General features: G+C 39.9%; 1 protein-coding gene across 1 annotated transcript in view; it reads left to right on the top strand.

Moving 5' to 3' along the window:
* The first annotated feature begins 934 nt into the window (after positions 1 to 934).
* The window catches only part of lrpprc (leucine-rich pentatricopeptide repeat containing), a 144,324-nt gene continuing 117,975 nt past the window's right edge, over positions 935 to 27,283 (top strand). Inside the window, exons 1-5 of the mRNA XM_043695628.2 lie at positions 935 to 1,080; positions 13,461 to 13,672; positions 22,639 to 22,761; positions 25,775 to 25,896; positions 26,315 to 26,373. Of these exons, the coding sequence (XP_043551563.1) occupies positions 941 to 1,080; positions 13,461 to 13,672; positions 22,639 to 22,761; positions 25,775 to 25,896; positions 26,315 to 26,373 (656 nt within the window). The 5' untranslated portion in view covers positions 935 to 940. The remainder of the gene's footprint in view (positions 1,081 to 13,460; positions 13,673 to 22,638; positions 22,762 to 25,774; positions 25,897 to 26,314; positions 26,374 to 27,283) is intronic.

Here is a 27,283-nt window from a genome sequence, read left to right as displayed (position 1 = left end):
CTTAATTCTATTTGCCAAAGCTATCTCATGTCCCCTTTTGTCCTCTCCTGATTTCCCTCTTAAGTATACTCCTACTGCCTTTATACTCTTCTAAGGATTCACTCGATCTATCCTGTCTATACCTGACATATGCTTTCTTCTTTTTCTGAACCAAACCCTCAATCTCTTTAGTCATCCAGCATTCCCTACACCTACCAGCTTTTCCTTTCACTCTGACAGGAATATACTTTCTCTGGACTCTTGTTATCTCATTCCCGAAGGCTTCCCATTTTCCAGCTGTCCCTTTACCTGTGAACATCTGCCTCCAATCAGCTTTCGAAAGTTCTTGCCTAATACCGTCAAAATTGGCCTTTCTCCAATTTAGAACTTCAACTTTAAGATCTGGTCTATCCTTTTCCATCATTATTTTACATTTATATGTGAAAAACTGATGGATTTATATGTATAATTTTTAATTTTAGATGCTGAAAGTTGGATTTATGGAATTGGGTTAGTGACTGGTGGGTTTTTATTCTTTTAAAAGATCCGAATTCCATCACATAAATAAAGCATCTGCACAAAGAGGCCAGTTCCTATGGTTACAGTTAGTTGGTGTACACTGTGCTCCTGCAAAGAAAGAAGGACCGCATCCGGACAACTCGGGGAAAGCTTTCAGTCCGCCATCCTGTTGGACTCTACCAGCTGTGGTATGGGGGGGGGCAATCTTATAAAACGCAATGATAGTAATTTTAAAGCTACAGTAACATGATAGCAAATGTTCTAATTATAATATACAATATATTATTATGTTAAAATTAAAATCTTAAAAGTTGAAATGTTGCTGTTCGAAATTACAAGGTAGTGACACGATATGTCCTCCCCCATTGCAGTTTAATCTGTGTCTGTGACCTTTGTACAGTCACGTGCTCTTCCACCTTCTCCCCCTTCCCCTCTTGGTAACATGGCGGCGCTCCTAAGGTCGGTTCGTCTTGTCAAGCGATTGCCGGTGACCCGCAGCCTGCCCTCCGGCTTCGGCCACGCGAGGTACACGCAGCTCGGGAACGGCGTCGCTCCTCCTGGTCCCTGTGGTGGTTGGTCCAGGTGAGTGCTAAATTCGGAGAGGATCTTTTGAATTCACTCTGAGCCATCGCGCCGCCGCTTTCTTTTATTTCTTCAAAATCAAAATTTTCTGGTGAAAAGGAGAGTGGAAGAATGCTCTTTTTCAAAATAAACGTCTGTGACAGTGAGGAATCTGGTCGCTTCTACACGTGACAGCCTTCCTGACCTTGAGGTCCATGTGCTGAGGGGGTGTGGGCTGGGGCAGGGATTGTAAACATTCAAAATTAACGTATTTCATCTTCCATTGTGCTCCGATCTATCAGGTAGGTTTTATGATCATTCATTTTAGTCCTTGTGCGTACCCCAGCACTTTGGAAATCTGTAATCTTCCAACTTTCCTGTCGCCTTTCCTTATCTTCCTGGATTAGGCCACCACACATGGTATTGCCCAATGAGCTCTTTTAGGTTTTTGTTACTGTCCAACACACACTCTAGTTGCGCCATTCTGTTCCTTATTGTCCCACCCATTATGTCTCTTGGCCTCTTTCCCACCCTGGATGCTACTTACAATTAGGGGAAAGTGAGGACTGCAGATGCTGGAGATCAGAGCCAAGATTAGAGTGGTGCTGGAAAAGCACAGCAGGTCAGGCAGCATCTGAGGAAGGGAAAATCTATGTTTCGGGCAAAAGCCCTTAATCTTGCTACTTACAATTGCCCTCTTCCTCCTCATCTGCTCCTTTGTTCTCTCGGTTGGTTCTTTTTACCCTATCTCCAACTGTACTTTCTCACTCCAACTTGGGCTAATGGTTTGCATAGATTTGAAGAAATCTCCATTTTTAATGAACATTGCTGGGTTAATCATATTCCAAGAATTGTATCCAAGTGTAAGCAAATCCTAAAGTTAGCAATTCTAGGTTTAAGTGGATTTGAGGAGAAAGTGAGGGCTGCAGATGCTGGAGAGCAGAGCTGAAAATGTGTTGCTGGAAAAGCGCAGCAGGTCAGGCAGCATCCAAGGAACAGGAGAATCGACGTTTCGGGCATAAGCCCTTCTTCAGTGGATTTGACCAATTTTGATTCATGTACGTATCTGGAAATCTTGGATGCCAATTTCAGTCTGGATGCAGTCCTAATGGGCCATGTTGTGGAAGAACTGAAAGCCTTTTGCAAAAAGTTACATTGCAGATGATGTTTATGGTCTGTTGTACATATGTTGGAGCAATTTCTGTTTCATCTTCAATACACTATTTAATGGAAGGATTGAGCTAATAGATGGATTTGTAACAAAAAGTGAGTTGGAAGGACAGCTGACTTTAGAGAGGACATGTTGTTTTATTAAAGCCTGTTATCTGGATGAGCACCTAGATTAAGTAGCTAAGTAAAACTTGATTGTGGCCTTAATATGAGGTAATCTGACACAGTTCAAGCTGCATTGTGATATGACATTCAAATCTTTGGATCAGATGTTTAAGTTGAAAATTCAGTTCAAAACTTTGTGCAGGTCTGGAAAGAAATATACCATTAATGATCAACCACAGCTGTTTGTGGACCTGAGATTCCTTCTATTATTGTTCGATAGTCCTGCAATTAGGTGGGTAATCCTAGCTCATCATATGACCATGTTTTATCCATCATTAATCTTTACTCTATCCAGATCAGCAACATTTGATCTTTGCTCCATTCACTGTACTGTTCAGTCTCCAGCCATCAGTACAGTGAAGTGCTGTTAGAAGCACTTGACAGTAGTGTCAAATCAATTGTGTCTTCCATGTAATAAAAGCCTTTTGATCCAAGTTGAATGCAAAAGATTAGGGAAAGTGTGACTTTACTTCAGGCAGCCCTTTGATATATAAAGGCACTCAATGCATGATTTTAACAAATTGAGCTTTGCTGTATTTCTTACCCTTAGATTTCCATCCCTCTCACTTAATCTTCTCACTCGAAAGTCATGAGCCAATCTTTCATCGTTCTTTTCCTCGTGATGTGCGGTAGGAATGTAATTCTGCGTTGCTGAATAATGATAAGTTTTAAATTTGACAGTCTACAGGAATGCCTCTGTTATTGACAGTGACATACAAATATTAAGTTATGTATTGTAAAGATGAAGTAAATGCCTTCCAAAAGTGGATTCATTTTAAATTGGATTCCTGATGAGTAAGAAAGACTTTTGGATAAACTCAATTGTTTCAACTGCCAGTTTAAGATTACACTGAAAAGGCTTATGACAGGAAATATATGAATAATTCAATACTGAAATACTACTTGCACAGGAGACATGTTTAAGATACATATATCAAGGGATAAAATTATTGTAGTTATGGCTAGACAAAAATTTGATTGTGTTTGGTGTTGAGATAAAAGCAAAATACTGTGGATGTTAGAAATTTAAAATTCAGAAAATGCTGGAGAAACATGGGTCTGTTAGCATCTGTGGAGAGTGACCGTAGAACATTACAGTGCAGTACAGGCCCTTCGGCCCTCTGTTGCGCTGACCTTTGGATCCAATCTGAAGCCTATCTATCCTACACTATTCCATTTTCATCCATATGTTTATCCAGTGACCATTTAAATGCCCTTTAAAGTAGGCTAGCCTGTAACTGTTGCTGGCAGGGCATTCCATGCCCCTTACTATTCTGAGTAAAGAAACTACCTCTGACATCTGTCCTTTATCTATCACTCCTCAATTTAAAACTATGTCCCCTTGTGCTAGCCATTGCCATCCGAGGGAAAAGGCTCTCACTGTCCACCTTATCTAACCCTCTGATGATTTTATATGTCTCAATTAAGTCACCTCTCAACCTCCTTCTCTAACGAACATAGCCTCAAGTCCCTCAGCCTTACCTCATAAGACTTTGCCTCCATACCGGGCAACATCCTAGTAAATCTCCTCTGCACCCTTTCCAAAGCTTCCACATCCTTCCTATAATATGGTGACCAGAACTGTGTGCAATACTCCAAGTGCGGCCTTTTTAATAACCCCATCAACCTGGGTGGCAACATTCAGTGATTTATATATGTGCACACCGAGCTTTCTCTGCTCATTTACACTACCAAGGATCTCACTAGTAGCCCAGTATTCCTTATTACTGTTGCTCCTTCCAAAGTGAATCACTTTACACTTGTCCACATTTAACTCCACTTGCTACCTCTCAGCCCAGCTCTGCAGCTTATCTATGTCCCTCTGTAACCTGCAACATCCTTCAGTACTATCCACAACTCAACTGATCTTAATGTCATCCGCAAATTTACACATCCATCTTTCTATGCCCTCATTTAGGTCATTTATAAAAGTGACAAACAGCAGTGGCCCCAAAACAGATCCTTGTGATACATCACTAGTACCTGAATTCCAGGATGAACATTTCCCATCAAACATGGCCCTCTGTCGTCTTTCAGCTAGCCAATCTTTGATTTAAACCATTAAATCACCCTCAATCCCATGCCTCTCTACTTTGTGCAATAGCCTACTGTGGAGAGCCTTATCAAATGCCTTACTGAAATCCATATACACCACATCAACCTCTTTGCCCTCATCCACCTGTTTCGTCACCATCTCCAAGAACTCAATAAGGTTTGTGAGGCACGAAATACCCTTCACAAAACCGTGTTGACTATCCCTAATCAACTTATTCCTCTCCAGGTGATTATAAATCCTATCTCTTATAAACTTTTCCAACATTTTGCCCACAACCGAAGTAAGGCTCACTGGTCTATAATTATCAGGGTTGTCTCTACTCCCCTTCTTGAACAAGGGACAACATTTGCTATCCTCCAGTCTTCTGGCACTATTCCTGTAGACAATATTGACAAAGATCAAAGCCAAAGACTCTGTGATTTCTCCCGTCTTCCCAGAGAATTCTAGGGTCAATCCCATCTGGCCCAGAGTGCTTATCTATTTTCTCACTTTCCAGAATTGCTAACACCTCCTACTTGTGAACCTCAATTCCATCTGGTCGAGTAGCCTGTATCTCAGTATTGTCCTTGACAACATTGTCTTTTTCCACTGTGGATACCAATGAAAAATATTCACTTAGCGCTTCTCCTATCTCCTCGGACTCCACGCACAGCTTCCCACTACTATCCTTGATTGACCCTAACCTTTCTCTAGTCATTCTTTTATTCCTGATGTACCAATAGAAAGCTTGAGGGTTTTCCTTGACCCTATCTGCCAACAACTTCTCATGTCCCTTCCTGGCTCTTCGCCAGACCACAACACGACGGTTGGAGGAAGAGCGCCTCATCTTCCGCCTAGGAACCCTCCAACCACAAGGGATGAACTCGGATTTCACCAGTTTCCTCATTTCTCCTCCCCCCACCTTGTCTCAGTCAAATCCATCGAATTCAGCTCCGCCTTCCTAACCTGCAATCTTCTTCCTGACCTCTCCGCCCCCACCCCAGTCTGACCTATCACTCTCACCTTGACCTCTTTCCACCTATCACATTTCCGACGCCCCTCCCCCAAGTCCCTCCTCCCTACCTTTTATCTTAGCCTGCTGGACAAACTTTCTTCATTCCTGAAGAAGGGCTTATGCCCGAAACATCGATTCTCCTGTTCCCTGGATGCTGCCTGACCTGCTGCGCTTTTCCAGCAACACATTTTCAACCCCTTCCTGGCTCTTCTCAGCTCTCTCTTTCGGTCTTTCCTGGCTAACTGGGAACTCTCAAGAGTCCTAGCTGGGCCTTTACGTCTCATCCTGACTTAAGCCTGTTGACAAGAGATTTAACTTCTTTAATAAACCACGGCTCCCTCACTTGACCACTTCCTCTGACAGGTATGTATTTATCAAGGAGAGTTGAAAGATTTAAATGGAAAGCCTATTGGAGACAAGTGGAACATTGAGATGGGCATACCTAGAAGAAAAATGGCAGTGAATTAAGCACTCATAAAAGCAAAGTACTGTAAATGCTGGAAATCAGAGGTAAAAAGCAACTTGTGTAGAAACTCACCATGTTTGACCATTTATGTGGAGAGAGAGAGAAAGAACTTTGCTTTTCTCTCTCTACAGGTGCTGCCAGACCTGTTCGGTGTTGAAAAATAGATTTTTTTCCTGTTGAGTGAGCTGGTACAAGTACAACATTTAAAAGGCATCTGGATGGATACATGAATAGGAATGGTTTTGAGGGATGTGGGCTAAATGTTGGCAAATGGGACTAGATTAATTTAGGGTATCTGGTCGGCATGGATGTGTTGGACTGAAGGGTCTGTTTCCATGATGTACTATGACTGTCAGCTGCAGATCGTCCGGTTCGGAAACCACACTGGGGGTTAATAGTCGGAAGGCTGCCACAGAGATACTTCTGATAAAAGTGATTGTGGCAGACATCAAGCAAAAACTGAATGGTTTGCACAACATAACATTGGAAAAACGTTTTGCTGTCTACTTGGAAAAGTTAATCCAAAATCTTTCATGAAAACTGAAGGTTTCTTAGAATGTTTTTGTTATGCCCATGGCACAATAGTTTCTGTAATGTGTTTGAATGTAGTAGAGCATAAAAATTGTATCTTGTCCCAAATCAGTCGAGTTCACCTGCCGTGTGCGTCAAATTCTCATAGAAAAGTGGAAAAAGCAACTAATGTAAATAAACTAAGAAAAGGAGCTCTATTTTCAGATTGAAGTCAATTGGAACAGTAAAACAGCATGTATAGTCCTGAAATTTCCATTCTGATTGTATTGTTTTTAATGCATCTTCATTATGTAGTTGAGCTACCACGTGTGTTGGACTTTGGTGCCATGAGTAAAAAAATGTTCTCTTATAAGTCTTATAAGACACAAAGTCTGCATCAACTTTAATGAAAAGATATGGAAGGGCATCTTCCACTCCTTTGGAACATATTAAACACTGTGACTAGGCTCACATTGACATCGTCTTTTGGCTTTTATTGAAATACAGTACTGTAAGTACCAGTGGCTTTCATGTGTTGGTGATTCAAATGATGTTTGTTTGTGTATGAGCTTGCACACCTTCAGCTGGCTTTGGAAACCCCAGAGTTGTGTCTGAATCTGGACTTGGTTAATATTGATGTACGTCCTTTCCAACTATCAATGGATGGTCAACAGAAACCCCAAAATAGCAGAACCATGCTGAGGTCAGCTCAGGTGTCCATTGTTTTTTTTTATAGATATTTTTATTAGAAATTTAACATTTTTACAAGTTTACAAAAATAAACAAAACTCTCAGATATAAACATTGATATACAATTAGCTCAAATATACAATAACCAAAATTTGACAAAAAAAACAAAACAACAAAAAAACGAAAAGAAAAAAAAACACAAACAAACAAAACTCAACTATCTACTAATCTAACCTACAACTAACCAGGGTGTATATTTAAGTCTCTTACATGCTCAGGATGTGTTAACATCAGATATGATAAAACCCGTATTCGTGCGGGATTCCTCCCCCGAGGGGCCGCGGACCAGCCAGGTTTGTAGTCTCAATTAAATAAAAGCCCTTGTTAGGATAGCCGAAATATCTGTATTTATGTAATTCAAAAAGGGCTGCCATATTTTATAAAATAATTCGGTCTTTCGGTGCACCATATTTGTAAGGAAGTCAAGGGGAATACATTCCATAATTAGTCTGTGCCAATTTGAAAGTCCAGGTGGGCCCTCCGCCACCCAGTTCATCAAAATATTTTTCCTTGCACAGAAAGAAAGAATAGAAAATAGTCTCTTCCCGTACGTGTCCAGGGAGGGAAAGTTCGAAAAGCCCAAGAGGAGAGATACGGGGTCCACTTTTATTTCCGTTCCTAAAATTTCTGTCAGGGTGCTTGCTACTTTAGTCCAATATCTACGGATCTTATGACAGGTCCATAAGCAATGTACAAGAGTGCCCACCTCTATTTTGCATTTAGGACACATTGGAGATGCTCCTGCCTTAAATTTTGCCAATCGAACCGGTGCTATATGGGCCCTATGAAGTATCTTCAGCTGGATAGCCTGGGTTCTGTTACAAATAGTAATTCTTCTAGCATTTTCCCAGATATCATTCCACATTTCTGTGGAGATTTCTAGTCCCAGATCCTGATCCCATGTTTTAAGTAGATTATCCATATCTCCCGATACTTCATCATGTAGCAAATGATAAATATTACTGACGGAAGATACCCCCACTGGTCGTAGGACACTACATTCTCTATCGGATTTATAAAAACTATCTAATAACGTAGTCTTCTTCTGTATAAAATCTCGAATTTGGAAGTATCGAAAGAGGTCTCCATTGGGTAATCCGAATTTCTGACGCAGCTGTCCGAAAGACATCAGGACCCCATCTTTAAATAAATCCCCGAGACATGAGATACCCCTGGATCTCCAGAGTTTAAAAGTGGCATCTGTTCACCCCGGTTGGAATCCCCATGCTCCCACTATCGGTGCATAGGGGGATGTTTTATGTGAATTACCCTCATTTTGACGCATTATATTCCAAGCCTTGATTGTATTCAGTATTATAGGGTTTTTACAGTGATCTGTAATGATTTTCCTCTTGTCTGAGAATAAAAGGTTAATAAGTGGGTATTTTACTTGAGAAGCCTCGATGTCCAACCAGATTGATTGTGGATCAGACAAGACCCAATCAGCTATATAACTTAATAGGGAACTTAATTGATATTTCCTAAAATCTGGGAAGTCCAATCCACCCCTTGCCTGTGGAAGCTGTAGCTTCTTCAGCTTAATGAGGGGCCGCCTATGGTTCCAGATAAAGGAACTCAGCCAGCCGTATAATTTACATAAAGCTGTCCTCGGCAGCATCACCGGAAGCATTCTCATAGGATATAGGAGACGGGGCAGGATATTCATTTTGATTAATGCTATTCTACCCAACCAGGAAATTGGCAGGTCTCCCCATCGCTGGAGGTCCTGCCTTATCCTTTCCAATAAATACACAAAATTAGCCTTATACAACTGACCAAATACTGGGGTAATAAAAATGCCTAAATATAAGAAACCCTCCAGGGACCAGCGAAAGGGAAAAAGGGAACCGTCCGCTAAGCGGGGTATCACAGCAAGGCCACCCATTGGCATAGCCTCCGATTTTGAAAAGTTAATTTTATAGCCTGAGAATGCACTAAATGTATTAATAACTTGGATTAAGCGAGGTATGGACATCAGAGGGTTACTGAGGAATAGAAGAACATCATCTGCATAAAGGGTAATTTTATGTTTACCTGTACCAATCCTTGGGGCCACTATATTAGGATCAGCTCGTATAGCTTCTGCTAGTGGTTCAATTATTAGCGTGAATAACAATGGCGAGAGGGGACATCCCTGACGGCAGCCCCTACCCACACTGAAGCTATCCGAGCCTAATCCATTGGTAACCACAACTGCTTTGGGATCACTATACAATGTTGAGATCCATTTGGTAAACACCTGTCCAACACCAAACCTCTCCAATGTGTAAAACAAATATGACCATTCGACCCTATCAAATGCCTTTTCCGCGTCTAATGAAACCACTACTCCTGGTATCTTTCCCTGATGACAAGCTTGAATCATATTCAGAGCCCTTCTAACATTATTGGATGATCTACGGCCCTTAATAAACCCCGTCTGATCCTCCTTTATAATATGTGGCAGTATCCTTTCTAATCTCAGTGCTAACGTTTTAGAGAGGATTTTAAAATCTACATTTAGCAAGGATATTGGTCTGTATGATGTACAATCTTCTGGGTCCTTTCCTTTTTTAAGGATAAGAGAGATATTTGCCTCTTTCAGCGAAGGCGGGAGACAGCCCTGACTATATGCATAGTTATACATATCCATAAGTGGACCAACCAGTATTTCTGTAAATTCTTTATAGAATTCAGCTTGGAAGCCATCTGGGCCCGGCGTCTTACCATTTTGAAGGTGCCTAATTGCATCAACTATTTCTTGGGGTGTAAGAGGAGCATTTAGGACCGATACTTGTTCCGGAGTTAGGTCTGGAAAAGTCAAATTTTTAAAAAATGACTGCATCCTCTTCGTCCTATCTTCACAATCCTGTGATTTATATAACTCAGAATAGAATTTTCTAAAGGTCGCATTAATCTTTTTATGATCATGAGTCAAAATACCCGTACTTTCCTTGATAGACATAATAGTCTGAGGGGCCTTTTTTTCTTTGCAAGAAATGCTAAGTATCTACCCGGTTTGTCGCCATATTCATATAATCTTTGCTTTGCAAATAATATTTCCCTCTTAGCCGTTTGAGTAAGTGTAGTATTTAGAGCTGTCCTAAGAGCTGTAATCCTTTGCAATTTAATAATAGAGGGTCTATCAATGTATGCTGTTTCAGCCGCTTTTAAGCGGGCTTCAAGCAGACGCTGTTGTTCTCCCTTTAATTTCTTCTGGGTCGCTGAGTAGGAGATGATCAAGCCTCGCATGTAAGCTTTGATGGTCTCCCACATCATTGACGGGTTGCTAGCTGTACCTGAATTAATTTCTAAAAAAGTTTTAAATTCTTGAGAGAAGTACTTTACAAATTTACTATCTTTCATTAAGAAGGGGTCCATACGCCAATGTCGAGGGGATGTCCCACTGTTCCTCGCCTTAGTTTCCATATATACAGCAGCGTGGTCAGAAATTGCTATATTACCTATTTTACAGGATGATATGGAATTTAAAAAAATTGAGGGGGCAAAAAACATATCAATTCTGGTGTGACATTTATGTGGATTAGAGTAGAAAGAAAAATCTCTACCCTGTGGATGAAGACATCTCCATACATCTACTAATCCTAATTCTTTGTTCAGATCCATCAATTGTCTAGATCTGGGAGATACTCCTGCAGTACTCTTGGGAATCCTGTCTATTTCCGGATCCATGATACAATTAAAGTCTCCCCCTATAATTATATGACGGGCATCAAAAGCCATCAATTTTGAAAAGGCTTCCGTTATAAATTTAAAGGGGTGTGCCGGGGGGCAGTACAAATTTAAAATCCCATATTCCTCTCCATTTATGAGGGCTTTAATCAAGATATATCGTCCAGATTCGTCTTTTATCTGCTTTAGGATTTTGAAAGGGAAATTCTTCCGAACAAGAATAACAACTCCCCTGCTTTTTGAGCTAAAAGAAGAAAAAAAGGCCTGATCAAATCCGCCCTGTCGTAATTTCAAGTGTTCTTTATCTGACAGGTGTGTCTCCTGTAGGAGAGCTATATCAACTCTTTCCTTCTTAAGATTTGATAATATTTTCTTCCTTTTAAGTGGCGAATTACTCCCCTTGACATTCCAGGTGCACCACTTAACCGATTGATCAACCATAATCCTCTGGGCCAATCCGAGACCCCTCGGGAGGGGGAACCCTATCCAGAACATCCCGAGCATGGAACATGTAAAATTTACAAAAATAAACCCTCTTTAATACACCCACAACAATACAGGAAAAAACTATTTCTAAATAAAAAAGATATAAAACGTATCTAAGTGGAGACTTTCCCCCTTGTTCCCAGGGGGCATCACTTCCTCTCCAAAAATCCCTCATATCCTCTCCCAACCAATGCCCCACCCTTGACCCAGGCACTCCTCAATAAAATGAGGAAAATTCAAATATAATACAAAGCTAGAGTTAACAGTGAGCACCTCACCCCCACCCCTACCAACACCTGGGTATATTTGGTAATGTTAATACCATATATAAACATATAACTATAAAATTACCAGTTCAACAAATAATAATTAAATATGATAATACAAAATAACGAAGGGAAAAACAACCCCGCTCCTAAAGACAGAGGTAAAATCGAATAAGGTAACCACCTCCCCCCACCAACATTAACCAAATCCCCCAGCTTATATATACATATATATACATACACATACACATATATATATATATATATATATATATATACATACATACACACACACACACACATATACATACACCCCTCATATATACATAAAATAATAACAGAAAACAACTCCAAGGGGGTGGGGGGGGGAGAAAATCAAATCCCTCTCCCCACCGCCCATAATAATATTAAGCAATAAGGTAAGAAAAAAAAAGGGAGGGGATATAAACCAAAACGGGGGGGGGGGGGGGGGGAAAGGCAGACCAACATCCATTATGTCCTACAGTTTATCTAAGAGAGTCCAAGAATTCCTTAGCCTTTTCTGGTGATCCAAAGTTATATACAGATCCTTCATGGTTAAAGCGTAACATCGCTGGGTAGCGTAAGGAGTACTGTACACTTAAGTCCCTTAAACGCTTCTTCGCCTCGTCGAATGCCTTCCTCTTTCGAACCAGAGCCGGGGAAAAGTCCTGAAATAGCATGATCTTGGATCCTTTGTAGATCATCGCTTGGGGGTCTTTTCCGAGATTTCTAGAGGCTTCTAGGAGTATCTGCCTCTCCCTGTAGCTCTGCAGCCGGAACAGGACCGGTCGTGGGCGCTGGTTCGAGCCGGGCCCGCGTATTGCTACCCGGTAGGCCCATTCCACCCTTACCTGGCCTGATCCAGCTTGCAGATTTAAAAGTTGTGGCAGCCACTGCTCCAGGAATGCTGTAAGCTGGCCTTCCTCTTCCTGTTCGGGAAGGCCCAGCAAACGAATATTTTTTCGACGGCCTCGATTATCGAGGTCGTCAATATGATTTTCCAAGGTCCGGACTCGCTGCTCGAGAGTCCGGACCTGATCCACGGCCGATTGAGCGGTTGTCTCCGAGGTCGCGGCCTTTAGCTCCGCCCCTCCGACTCGGCGTTGAATTTCTTCAATTTCACGGTCGTGCTTCTGCAGCGCGGCCGAGAGCGACTCCCAACGATTCCTGGATTCGACGATAAAGGCATCGATCTTCGAGTCAAGCTTGGAAAGCATTTCTGCAAGGCTTGCTACTGTAGGTAAGTCCCCCGGGGCGGCTGTGGACGCCTCTGCTGCAGCTGGAGAGTGTGGGGGAGGGGTTCCTGCTTGCTGAGAGCTGCGGGCTCCCTTCCCTTTAGTCATTTTAACTTAGGATAAAGTTGCTTAAATGTAATGTTACACAACTAATTGAGTTACTAAACTATTAAAAATGATTTATAAATGATTTGGTGAGCTTGGTAGGGGGTAGGTGACCCACTGTGCCCAAGTCTTGGGAGGAGCACTATAGACTCAGTCTTACTGGGTCGCCGCCATCTTGGATCCCCCCAGGTGTCCATTGTTAATCTGACATTAGCTCACTTGTTTCTAGTGAGGGATCAAATGTGAATCTCTCGGTGCAACAGGAATTGCCATCATTCTTTGGAGTAATGATTGTATGATTTTTAATTGCTCAACTTAAGCCAGCTAACACAAGTTCATATTTGTTGCTTGATTGTTCATCTCCATTGTTGCTTGTGTGCCCTCAATTTACTGTTCCAGTTTATCAGTGAGTTAAGAGAATCTCTGTAACAAGAACATGTTTGTCAATATTAAAGGTGACTTGTGTAAGAGTGTGCAACTGTTTCAATCAATTTATTATTTTTAGTTTTTGCAGATATCTGAACAGCAATGTGCACTTGTGTGCTGTAGCCACAGAGCAGAAGGCACCTCCTAAAGATGAGGGGATCACAGCAGTTCGAGCTAAACAATCCATGCAGTTTGACTGGGCCTTGAACAAGTTGGACTCATCTGTACGGAGAACAGGTCGCATCACAAAAACCTTGTTGTTGAAGATTTTTCATGACGTTTGTCGAACAGGTTTGTCATTTGTTATATTTGGAGCACTTTTTAAAAATTGGTTTCTAATTGATCAAAATTTGTATTATATTTACACAACGCTTTATTACCTGTTTGTCATTATTGAAATATGAACTTTGAGATAATTTTGAAAAAAATGTATAAAATATTTTGCTTTTCCCCTCTGAATATTTTAAGGCTTACATGATAATCCCCAATTGCTGTTTAATACATAGTTTTCTCTGCTTATTCTGTTATTTTTGTCTTGATATTGAGCTGTAATTTACATACTTGGATGAGTCCCATGTGGGCTATGAGTAGTTTCAAAAGCTGATTAAATGCATTGACCTAAATACAATCGTTTGAATTGAATGCCGCCTTCTAGTGACTAAGTGACTGGGACTTTTGGTTAATTCAGTTGAAAACTGAGTGTGATTCCAATAAATTATGTTCATGGGATATAAGCATTTCTGGTAAGTCCTGAATCTATTGCTCTCCTCTAGCCTTCCTTGAGAAGGTGGTGATGTGTTGTATTTTAATTTGCTGCAATCCAAGTGGTCCAGGTACATCAACAAGCTGCTGATAGGTAAGGAATTCTAGGATTCTGACCAGTAATAGTGGAGGATCAATGGTAAAGTTCCAAGTTGGGGTAGTTCATGGCTTGGAAAGAAACTTATACTGACATTGGTATTCCCACATAAATGTTGTTTCTCCTTTCAGGTAGTAGAGTTTAACAGGTCAAAAAGAGGCCCGTTGGCTCACTGTGCCCACATCTGTCTTCGGGCATCTGCTTATATGTCCCATTTTCCACCATTTGACCTATAGCCTTGTATGATATGGCATTTCCAATTATCATTTAAATACTATTTAAATTTTATGCCTGTATCTCCCCTCAGTCTTCTCTGCTGTAAGCAAAAAAAAAAGCAATACTGACCTAACTACTCCCTCTTCATAGTTGAAATGTTCCACTTCAGACAACATCATGGTAGACCTCTGCATTCTCGCTAGTGCAGTCGCATCCTTTTAATGTGGCAACAGTTGTGGGTTTGGTAGGTACGATCACAGGAGCATTGATGAATTGTTGCAGTGCACCTTCTAAGGGGGATACACAATACTGCCATGCACTGGTGATGGAGGGTGAATGTTTAAAGTGGTGAATGGAGGGCTAATCACTCTGGCTGCTTTGTCTTGTGTGATGTTGAACTCAATCATGTAGGCAAGAGGAGAGCATTCCACCACACCTCTGACTTGTGTATTGTAGATGTTGGATAGCTTTTGGGAGTGAGCTGAATTACTTGCTGCAGCTTACCCAGCCTTTAACCTGTTAATGTAGCTGTTATATTTATTTGAATGATTTCTGGTTATTCTGTCATTTTCTATCAAAAAAAGGTTACATTTTCTATTGTTGAAGGTGATTATTGTCAGACATTCATGAGTCATGTCATTTATCTGCTCAAGCTGTTTGTTATCCAGGCCTTGCTGCATGAAGTTAAATAACGCTCAGTAGCATTTGTAATCATCAGCAAACATTAAAATGTTTGATCAAATGTGGAGTATCTTTAGTGCAGCAGCTGAAGGTGGTTGGTTTAAGGATAATAGTGTGCATCCCTATCTCTGAGCCATGAGGACTGGGTTCAAGTTGCAACTGTTCCAGGGGTGTGTAAAACCACCTCTGAACAGGTTGATGAATAAATATCTACCCTGGAGAACTTAGGACTGTGATGGTGCAGTTGTCATGTACCATCTTTTGAGCCAGGAGGATTGGATTCAAGACCCACCATAGATGTGTATTAACGTCGCTTAAAAGGTTGATTTGAAAATATTTACACTGCAGAATGTTTGCATCAATACCCATGACTGAGACGATTGATCCTCAACTTCCTAAACCTGCTTTGTGCAAGGACTGATTCCAACCAGTGAAGAATTTTCCCTTTAATTCTCATCAACTTCAGTTTTGCCAAGGCTCTTTAATTACCATCTCCAGTTATAGTCATACAGTGTGGAAACAGACCCTTCAGTCTGACATGTCCATGCTGACCAGATTTCCCAAATTAATCTAGTGCCATTTGCCTGCATTTGGCCCATATCCCTCTAAACCTTTGTAATTCATGCACTTGTCCAAATGTCTTAAATGCTGTAATTGTACCTGCCTCTACTACTTCCACTGGCAGTTCCTTCCACATGCGCACCACCCTCTGGGTGAAAAGGTTGCGTTTCAGGTCCGTTTTACATTTTTCACCTCTCACCTTAAACCTATGCCCTCTCGTTTTCAATTCCCCATTCGAGCAGTCATTCCCATCCCATGTCTGGAATTTAACGTATTTGTCCCTGTTTGGAGAGATACTCTAATGAGGACTGGACCCAAGTGACTGACAGAACCCAAACTGAGTAGCAGTGAGTAGGTCATTGCTAGGAAAGTGACACTTGATAGCATCACTTGGCTAACGATTGATTAGGGCAGTGCATAGTCGGTTTGAATGGATTTGTCCTGCTTCTTGTGGACAGGTCATGGCTACCATTAAGTTCTAGGGCAGTAATCTAATTAAGTCTGGTTTTCTTGAATGCCATAAAAAAAATTGAAATTGTGAAGAATATTTTAAAAAAAACATTTTAAAGAGCAGGGAAATGTTGGTTACTTGTTTAGGAAGACAACTTTGGGGTAATTTCTTGGTATTTCTTTTTCCTGAGATGCTTACACACTCGATGCAACTGCAACACGCCAACCTCTCTGAACAACCAAAATTTTATTAAGCACAGTACAATATATGTTTTGGAGAAACCCTGAACACTCTTCGCGATGCTTGCGAGGTGTGACCAGGGAAGCTCTCCCTGAACAAAGGCAGCGGTCCTTCCTTTATACAATATCTTCATATCATAGTTAGTAATGCCCACAAGACAATCTCCAGTCACATGCTACTCAAGGCCCAATGCAGTGACCACATCGTCTCCAGAAACAATGTAATGCAAATCATCCCTTAATGGCCAGATCTGGTGTGAATTGTATTTTTTTTTAACTACAGGGAGTAGTCAAATTGCAACTGTAATGTTGTTATTGATTTCTGAATAAGGACGGAAATGTAAATAGGCTTTTGAATGGCAAGGAAATGGCCATGTAAATGATTCTGAATAATAGGAGGTGAGAATGTAATTTCTTACAATCTATCTGTAAGTCAGAGGCATCCACCCTAGCCTCGGGATGTTCAATTTCCTGCAGGTCAGCAGAGCAAGCTAACTCTTCAATCTCACACTCTAAGTAGCGGTCTCTGACCACTGTCAAATTCTATCAAGATTCCAAGTTAGTGGAAAACTCTAAGAATGAGGATTGAAATATCTCTTTTGTTTATTTCAATTCATTGGAGGTTGAGTGATAGGAAGAAAAAGGACTTTTGATTTTAAAGAAAGAGGGTCTTGGATTTAAATAGCATCTTTCGTGACCTCAGGACGTCCGAAGGTGCTTCAAACCAATTTTATCCATTTGTGGATGTGGCCCATCTCTAGTTGCCCTTGAGAAGGTTGTATGTTGAATATATTTTGAAGTGTAATTGCTTTTGCCATGCAAAATGCTAACAACTAATTTACACATAGCCTGGTTCTTCAAACAACTGTGATGTGACAACCAGATAATCTGTTCTTTGAGTAATATTTTATGAAGTATAATCCTGCCCAGAACATCGAAGATAGCTACCCTTTGGAAAAGTGTTACTTTGACATCTACATGAGATGTAAATGGGGCCTCATTTTAATGTCTTACCTGACAGTGCAGCAGCCCCTCATTCTGCACTCACTCATCTCTCTAGATTATGTTGCAATCTCTTGGGTGGGTCTTGAACGCACTGCCTCTGAGAGTTTGATCATTGAACCAAGGTTGACACCATATTTATGAGTGGAGTACGAAGACTTAAAATATATTTTTTAACCTGCAGTAAAAATACTGAAAGCACACACAGAACATTTTTTAAAGTGCAAACTGTTGTCTGATGTTTCTTTAAATTGCGAAGATATTGGTTTTCATGTGATAGTCAATGGCAATATAAGCTTGCAAAGCAGGATGAATGAACACATTTGTGATAGCATCTTAGAATGGTTAATGCTATGAATAACAGTCAGACAGCGTGTCAAAGTCCTTTTCTGTGCTGATCGTGATGGAGTAATTACTGATTTTAAAGGCTCCAACTTTAATTTTTCTGATAAGTAAAATTTTGGCATAATTCAAATGTTGATATATTTTATCAACCTGTTCAGCTATGTTATATATACCTCTGGAACAAGTGAGGCTTGCATCCTGGCCTTCTGGCTTAGAGTTGGGTCATTCCCACTTCGTCAGAAGAGACTCTATCAAGTCGAATGTAGTACCCAGGGACGTATGGGCTACTGGAATAGGGTGTGCAAGTGTGGGTCTAGATGGAATTCTCTTTGGAGATTGAGTGAAGACTCGATGGGCCAAATGGTCTCAATCTTCACTGGAGGGATTCTGTGATTCTATGGTCGTATTACAGCTTTTGGAAAAATGAGACTCATGAGCCAAGTATATGATTTAATCTTGAGGCTTCAGATAAATTATGAGGAAAAAAAGCAACTTGAATTTATCTAGTACCAATCTGCCACTCTCCTATTCCAATTAAACCAAGAGGTCAACCCTGGTTCACTGAACAATGCAGGAGGATGTTCCAGGAGCAGTACAAACATACCTAAAAATGAGGGGTCATCCTGATGAAACTACCGCTTAAGGCTATCTGCATACCAAGCAACATAAGCAGCAAGTGATAGATATAAGCAATTGCGCAACCAGTAGATCAGATCAAGGCGCTGTAGACCTGCCACATTCAAGAGTGAATAGCATGGGACAATTAAATTCTGTGGCGGAGGCAGTTGAATTAATAGAGCATGAGAAGACTGCAAGGAATAGAAGTGAGTTGGTCATTTGGATCTTTTGAGTCTGCTGTGTCATTGAAACTGTCAATTGCTGATCTTACACCTTCACGCCATCGTCTTGCTCAATCATCATATTCCTCAGAGTTGGGTCCCGGAAATTAGGTTTACCCGTGACTAGAGTTTTGCCTAGTGGACCCTTAGTTTATTTTTCTGTTTGACCTTTAGAGACAGTTCCATTTGGGAACAGAGAGACGGTGGGTGTCCAGTTTCTAGACTCTGCTGGTGTTCTCTCTTCTTTTACAAAGAAGTAAGAGAATTTTCAGCCATGCCATTCTGCGTTGTTTTTCCTCCTTAGACTCTGCTTACTCCAGCAAAGAGTGACCTTTCTTTGAGGAGGCTGAATCTGGGAGCAGCTAATTGGGCATTGAACCTTTATTGCCTTGTTCCTTCATACTTTGCTTAAGTGCTTCCAGATAAGAGATCATGGTTGACAACTTATTTATGGTATGAGTAAAATGATGCTTTTTGGTTTAATTATTGCTTTGTCTTGCTTGGTGTTCCTGATTGTGAGACTATGAATCAATGGCAGCCCTCTCACTTTGAAAGTCAGTTCATGTTGTACTGCAAGTTCAGCACCCCAATCGTGGCTGGTTAAAAATCAGATTTGCCTACAAACCAGATATATTTCTTTCAGCCCTAAGACTGAAATGAATGGAGAGAAAATTGATTTTTTAAAAATACAATATAAACCAAATGTTTGCTTGTGTAAATTTTATCCTTAGAATGATTGTAACAACCGAACAGTATTTTTACTGCTCTCAATCTGAAGCCTGAAAATTAAACACAGAGAGACTATTTTGTTGATTTTATACAGGTATCCAAGAGGGATTGCTAACAACTGAAACAAAAGATGAACAGCCTCAGGCTAATTCAGAAACCTGAAAGTAAAATGCTGATCTTTATCATCTGTCGACACTCATCTGATCCAGTGGATAATCCAAATTATGGGCAAATCTGACATACGCCATGATCTGTCCCGAGGGTGCAGGATTTTGAACATCAGAACAGTATTTGTCTTTTCTTTGACATCTGTTGAAGATTGATGGAGTCAATGATTATGTTTAGTCACTAAATCCATTGTGATGGAATAGTGTATTCACCATGATGGTGGAAGGCCAACTAGAAGGGGTATGGAGGCCTATGACCAGTGATATGGCGCAAGGATTGGTGCTGCATCCAATGCTTTATGTCATTTATACAAATTATTTGCATGGGAGTATAGGAGGAATGGTTACTAAGTTTGCAGGTGACACCAAAATTAGTGGTGGAGTGGACAGTGAAGGTTATCTCCGCGTACCTGGGACTTTTGAGATGGGCAGATGGACTGAGGAGTGGCAGATGGAGTTTAATTTAGATAAGTGAGATGTATTTTGGTAAGGCAAATCAGGACAGAACTTATACACTAAACGGTAAGGTCCTGGGAGTGATGTTGAACAAAGACCTTGGGGTGCAGGCTCATTGTTCCTTGAAAGTGGAGTCAAAGGTAGACAGGATAATAAAGGTTTGGTATGCTTGAATTTTGGTCAGTGCATTGAGTATAAGAGTTGGGATGTCATGCTGTGACTGTATAGGACATTGATTAGGCCACTTTTGGAATACTGCATTCAATTCTGGTCTCCCTGCTACAGGAAAGATGTTGTGAAACTTGAAAGGGTTTAGAAAAGATGTTGCCTAGGTTGGAGGATTTGTGCTATAGGGAGAAGCTGAATAGGCCGAGGGCTGGCATTAGAAGTGTATAAAATCATGAGCAAGGATACAGTGAATAGCCATGGTCTTTTCCTTTGAGTGGGGAAATCCAGAACTAGAGGGCATAGGTTGAAGGTGAGGATGGAAAGATTTAAAAGGAGTCGAAAGGGCAACATTTTCACGCAAAGGGTGCTAGGTATATGAAATGAGCTGTGAGAGGAAGTGGTAGAAACTGGTTCAATTACAACATTTATAGGGCATCTGGATGGTTTCCTATTCAAAGGTTTGAAGGGATATGGGCCAAATGCTGGCAAGTGGGACTGAATTAATTTTGGATATCTGGTCGGTGTGGATGAGTTGGACCGAAGGGTCTGTTTCCATGCTGTGCAACTCTTTGACTCTATGTATTCACCAAGATGGTGGAAGGCAAACTAGATAGGTCTTAGGAATTGCTCAGTGTGATGAGACTGCTTTCCTTTGAAAGTCAATACCTCAGCTTAAGATTTTTTGGTTACAAAGAATATGAAGCAAAGATAACCTAGTCAGGAGCTGATAAACAATTGATCCCAAATTTGAATTTGAAACTTCTACAGGAAGTTAAAACTGAGGAAGGTTTAAAAAAAAAGTGACTGTTTGTTTGAAAATTCTGATATTGTAATTGACTAAGGAGATGATTCAGTGACTATTGAATTTAACACTGGGATTCTAGAAAGAGGAAGAACAATGAACATTTGAGATCTGAGAAGGAACAGGTAAGGGAAATACAGATAAGTCAGATACAAAATTAGTTATGAACATTTTTCAATTTTAAAGCATTGAATCAAAGTTAAGTTGAGAGCACTAGCCTTCATGTTCAGATTAGAAGGTCTCCTTCTGGTAGTTGATGTTTTTCCCTGTGTCTTTGCAGCATAAATGGGTGGCCAAATGTCTTCCTGAACCCCTCCAATGTCATGGTTCATTTGCTGCAGGAAAGTGAAAAATTATGGCAAGAGTTTAGTTGTACACATTTTAGTAAAGGCAATCAGACCCATGTTCAGTGGTAATAAATGAGAGTTCTCTGTCATTGCTGGAGAGCCAGATTTTATAAAAAGTCATTCAGAGGATGTGTGCTTTGCCAGCTCGGCCAGCTCTTATTGCTGATCTCTAATTGTCCTTGAGAAAGGGAATTGCAGGATTTTGATTCAGTAATAGTGAAGGAACAACAATATATTTCCAAGCCTGGATTGTGAATGGCTCGTAAGGGAACTTGTAGGAGGTGGTGTTCCTCTGTATCCGCTGCCCCTGTCCTTCGAGATAGTAGTGGTCACGGGTTTGGCAGGTGATGGCTCAAGTGTGTGAATTTCTGCTGGAAATTCTTGTAAATGGTACATACTGCTGTTGCTGTGCCTTGGTGGTGGCGTAATAGGAAATGAATGTTAGTAGATGTGCAAATCAAATGGAGTGCTTTGTCAGAGATAGTGTCAAACTTCTTGAGTTCTTGTGTTGTTGGAATGATACTCTACTCTCCAGGCAAGTGGATAGCATTTCAACACGCTCCTGACTTTTACCTTGTCGATGGCGGGAATGTTTTGAGGAGTCAGGAGATGAGTCATTTGCTGCAGGATTTCTAGCCTCTGATCTGCTTGTTTAGCCAGTGTTTGTATGGGCAATCCAGTTCAGCTTCTGGCCCCATAGGTTTTGCAGTATCCAGTGCCTTTACCACAGGGTAATTTAGCATGGCCAATACACCGAAACAGCATGTCTTTGGACTGTGGGGAAAAAACCAGAGGACCTGGAAAAAACCCACGCTGACATGGAGAAAATGTACAAATTCCACACAGATAGTCAAGCAAGGCTGGAATTGAACCTGAGTCGCTGGTGCCATCATGCACCATGCTACCCTGGATAAGACCATAATTACATTGCAATTCAAGATTAGTTTGTTTGTAAGATTGAGAAGTCTGGGCAGTTTTGACAGCTTTAGCTCAACTGTTCAGTGATTCCTACCATCTCAACATTTCGGTGTTTTGAACATTTTGGAGCTTTCTAGGAGTTTTTCATATTTATTAGTTGCCATTTCGTAAGAAACTGACAAAAGTTGTAAACTTTTTAATTCATCCACTTTTTCCCCTGTTATGGTATAGAATCTTTACATGAAACTAACTTCCTTTCTTGGTCATCTTTCTTTGTGGCTGAAAAATGTGTGCGTTTTTTTCACAGTTTCGTTACAGGTAGGTTAATTTGGGATCAATTTTGCGGTTTGAAGTTTCATGTCTGCAATCAGAATTGAATGCATTTTCAAGGTTTTCCCATTTCCCAGCATTAGTGCAAATAGAGCGAATTCTATCAGTATTAAGTTACTAAGCTGTTTTATTTTTGTTCTAAACCAGGCTTTCCTAGTGGCAATCAAGCCTTGCTTCTGCTCCGTAGCTGTGGTTCTCTGCTTCCGGAGATGCAACTCTCAGAAAGAACGGATTTGGCTCACAGAATCTGGGACAAACTGCAAGAACTAGGTATGGTTATGGGGAGAGTTTATTTTCTCTCCAAAAATGAGGCTGAAGGCACTGATGGATAACATAAATAGCTGACGTTTTTTCAGATGCTTATGGTCGATGAGAAATGTTTGAATGCTTGTATATGGCCGACACAGCCTACAAATAAAGATAGTCTGAAACTACATAATTTACAGGAGGTAGTTGACTATAACAGGCTCCACTAATTTTTGAGACCGTGTTGTACAACATTTTATTCAGATAATTGTTAAATGGAAAGCTTCAGTTAACATATTTATTATGCATTTGATCTTTAATTGAGAGAAAAGATGTAGAAGCCATATAGAGAAATATAATACAGAGCAATGTTTAATTTTACTTGTAAATTCCTATTTACAGCTTCCTTATTGCACAAAAATGTTGAGGTTCATTGTATACATGGCATTACTAAACAAAAAAAATTCCCTTTTTAATTTTTTGATTTAAGAATTCAACATCAGCCCAAATTTTGCAGTCAACAGTGAATGAACTGGCTTTACCATTTGTTCGAACTAGATGGATTTTTTTTGTCAGTTTTTGACCTGCAACTTAGGAAAATAGATATTAAACTTTGGTAGCTCTGGTATGTGGGACTCAGGAAATCAACATTTTGGCTCTTCAGGCAATCGGATTGGAAAATCTAAACTGTAGGAAATAAAATAGAGAGGTGAAGAAAGGTTGGATTGTGAGTGTAATATGGGATGGAAAGAATTTTTTCCGTATAAAATATTCTGAAAGATGGAGTCTCCATGTAGATCAAATTAAACTTTCAGTGCCAGTAAGGTGGTTTGATAGTGTGTTTTTACTTATTCTTTGTTAGGATATGAACATTGTCAGGAAGGGCAGAATTTTTGACCCTTGCCTGCTTGTCTTTGAACTGAGTGACCACTGTTCGGCTATTTCAGGAAGCAGTTGAGAATCCTCCACTACAATGAATCTCGTTTCTGTAGACCAGACAGATAACAATGGCAGATTTCCTTCCCTAAGGAACGTTTGTGAGCTGTTGGGTTTTTATCACATCAGATCGTTTCATGGTTAGCATTACTTAGACTACCTTTTAATTGCAGATTTAGTAATTAAATTCAAATTCCACCAACAGCCGTGGGGAATATGAATCTGTGTTTCTAGCGCATTAGCCTGAGCTTATGTTTTACTGGTCTAACGGCATTACCATTATTCCACTGTCACCCCCAAAATTCAGGTACATTATGATATTAAATGTTCTTGTGGTTGTGAATTGGATTTCAGTACCGAATCTCTGAGGTACTGGTATAGTGCTTTTTTTTTAAGAATAGTCAGGAATTGGTCAGCAACATCCAGATTTCCATGTCGTACTGCATATGTGCAGCTGTCAGAAGTTGCTATCCTATTTAGCCAATAGGAAATAAGAGTGCTGTCAGCTTCACCATTGCTTTTCATAAAAAATCCAATTTTTTACATTTTAGACACAATACATCTCTTTTGTGAATTTTCTTAGTGTTTGGCCAGTGAAAATCACAGTCTTGCAGATTTATTCTGCTTTGTAACAGCCAAACATCGTTGTGACATGCTCTATTTTCAATTGTCACAAGTCTGTTCATTATCTCACAAATGTGAAATATTGATGCTGTGAATTTATCCTGTTTTACGGTGTATGCGCAAGTAAGCTAAAAGATTGCTTCCATTTTCTTTCTGTGACGATATCGAAAATGGCAGTAGCTCTAGGCAAGTTACTATATTCATAAACACTTCGAAGTAAATTTGAAAAATCTAGGTGGCAGATAGATTATATAATTCATCTATACTTTGTAAGGCATAGAAGCAAACTTTGTAACCATCCAGGTCGTTTCACCAATTTGAATTGAATAAATCATGTAATTTGTTGACTTGCTTTATGATTTATTAAGCTTCTGAACCAACAAGATGTTTAGTCTCAAACTCTGTTGATAAAATGCTGTCACATGTTACGATCACGTTTATTTTACAATTTCTATAGCTGCTTAACCCTTTGCTTTCATTGACACAATGAACTCAAAGCCAGCTAATCTAAGGGTAGTTTTTTTAAGAAAAGATTTTTAAAAAATCTCATGGAAGTGTTTCTAATACTTCATTAGGACGCAAGTGCAACAGCCAGATAAGCACCCTCAACTGTTGCAATAGACAATTTTGAGATTCCTGCACTATGATGCATGTTAACCTTTCACTTCAAATTTCATGACAGCTTTTGCAGTCTGTGGAACCTGAAGACTTACAGGACAAATGGAAACAATAATAAATGCAATTGTTAACCGAAAAACAGTACGATTGGCTCCGGAATTCTGAAATGAAAACGAAATGCTGAAAATGTTCTGTCTATGCAACATCTGTGTTGAGAGACAAACAGAGTTGATGTTTCAAGTCTGCAACCTTTTTCTCTCTAAACAGGTGCTACTTAGCCTGCTGGGCATTTTCAGCATTTTATGCTTTTATTTTAAGTAAATTTTAACTGTTTTAATGTTCAGAATTAGATCTAACAGTTATATTGTACAAATGATCTATGGTCCCATTTCATAGGACTTAACAAACTCAGTTTAAAGCATCAGTGGACTGTTATTGCTTGGAGCTATGAGAAGCAATGAGCTCAGTTAATTGGAGAGTGAAGTTCTTTTACTTATAAGCATGCCACTTAGTGCAGACGGCTACATCCATTGTAAAACATCCTCTGCACTTGGATCAGAGGCACATACCTTTGATGTTTTTCCACTTCTCATCGAAACAAGCCTGTATCCTTATTAGTAAGATTGCCAGTTGGAACTGAATTAAAAACAGTTTTATAGTATGTATGTATGCATGCCCACTCAATTGATAGCATAAGTATGTGACCTTCCTAGCTGATTGACGATTTTCATATCATTTGGGCTAAATTTAATCCAGAATTAGTGGTTTTACTATCCAAGTTATGCCAATCGAATAATGTCCAGCAGCTAAGAGCTCAAATGTGCTGATCTTCTACTGATCAATTATCTATGATATCCAGGTGCTGCATATGATGTGAGCCATTATAATGCGTTGTTGAAAGTCTACCTTCAGAATGAGCATAAGTTTTCACCAACTGATTTTTTGGCAAAAATGGAATCTGCAAATGTGCAACCCAATCGAGTAAGTTATTTACCTGTTTACCACCGAGTTTCAAAGTTCATTGTCTCTCTATTTACCTTTAGCATATTGCTGAAAATTGTGTGTTGAAATGTGCAGTTTAATATCGTATTTTATCACGTACTGCTGTTTTCGGTTTGAAAGGGGTTTGGAGAGTCCTCGCTGTCAACTTTCGCAGGTTAAAATGATGCCAAACCTGTTATTTTGTAGTTTTTTGGATCGTTATATAGTTTGGCATTAGACCAAATCTATTTTATGCATTTTTTTTGATATTTTGACTTGATTTTGCAGCTGGAATTGCATATAAATTTTCAAGTTGTTTAATATTTGTCTAGAAGTTGAAGATAAACTGAAGTATTTTTATTATATAAAGTATATGAAGCAAATCCTTGAATGTCCTTTTTTTCCTCTCAACATCCAGGTTACTTTCCAGAGACTAATAACAGCGTATTGTAATGAAGGAGATATTGAGGGTGCAAGGTATTGTTTCTAAAAGATTATTCATGTCCTGTAATTAGTGTGACTACAGAATGCACGTTATCAGAGAATGGCTACAGCACAGAAGGAGGCCATGCAGCTGAACCTGTCTTCACTGGTTCTCCAAATGAGTGAATTATTTATCTATTGTGAGGCATCTTTTCAAAAGCCTTTTTAAAAATCCACATAAATCACATCTATTGCATGACCATCATTTCACAAAAAGGCAATTGGTTTGGTCAACCAAGATTTCCCCTTGCTAACTATTCATTTGTTGCATTTTTCTTCTGTAGATAGATTTGGAGGGATATGAGCCGGGTGCTGGCAGGTTGGACTAGATTGGGTTGGGATATCTGGTCGGCATTGACGGGTTGGACTGAAGGGTCTGTTTCCATGCTGTACATCTCTATGACTCTATGTTGTTCTGTTCTTTCTGTTAGTAAGGATTCCATTACTTTTCCTACCTCGAATGTTAAGCAGATTGGTCTGGGCATGTTGTACTGTCCTTCCTGAAATAAACATTGCATTAGCTTTCTGTTAGTCCTCTGACACTACACCTTTTTCAAATGCATTATCAACAATGTATTGTAATGCCTCTTAGAATTTCTCTGGACTATTTTGTAATCCATGCATTTGGACAAGTGCAGATTCATTAAAGAAAGCTAGAATTAATTTGTTTAAGGTTATTTATGCTAAATGAGTTGGATTGTGTTCTTTAAGCTAACAAAAAATAGTTGAGAAGAGTAATGTGGTTGATGTTGTGGGCATGGATTTACAAAAGGCATTTTGGTAAAGTGCCACATAATCGACTTGTCAGCAAATGTTGAAGTCTTACTTTCGATAAAATCTTTTGTGTAAGACTGATAGCAAAGGTAAAAGCCCATTGCTTCCAAGGAAATTTGGCAAAATTGGA

The sequence above is a fragment of the Chiloscyllium plagiosum genome, unplaced genomic scaffold (genome assembly GCF_037043375.1).
Source record: "Chiloscyllium plagiosum isolate Xiang-an unplaced genomic scaffold, Cpla_swu_hap1 HiC_scaffold_10, whole genome shotgun sequence".
NCBI classification, from domain to species: Eukaryota; Metazoa; Chordata; class Chondrichthyes; order Orectolobiformes; family Hemiscylliidae; genus Chiloscyllium; species Chiloscyllium plagiosum.
This window is presented reverse-complemented; position numbering and strand designations above follow the sequence as displayed.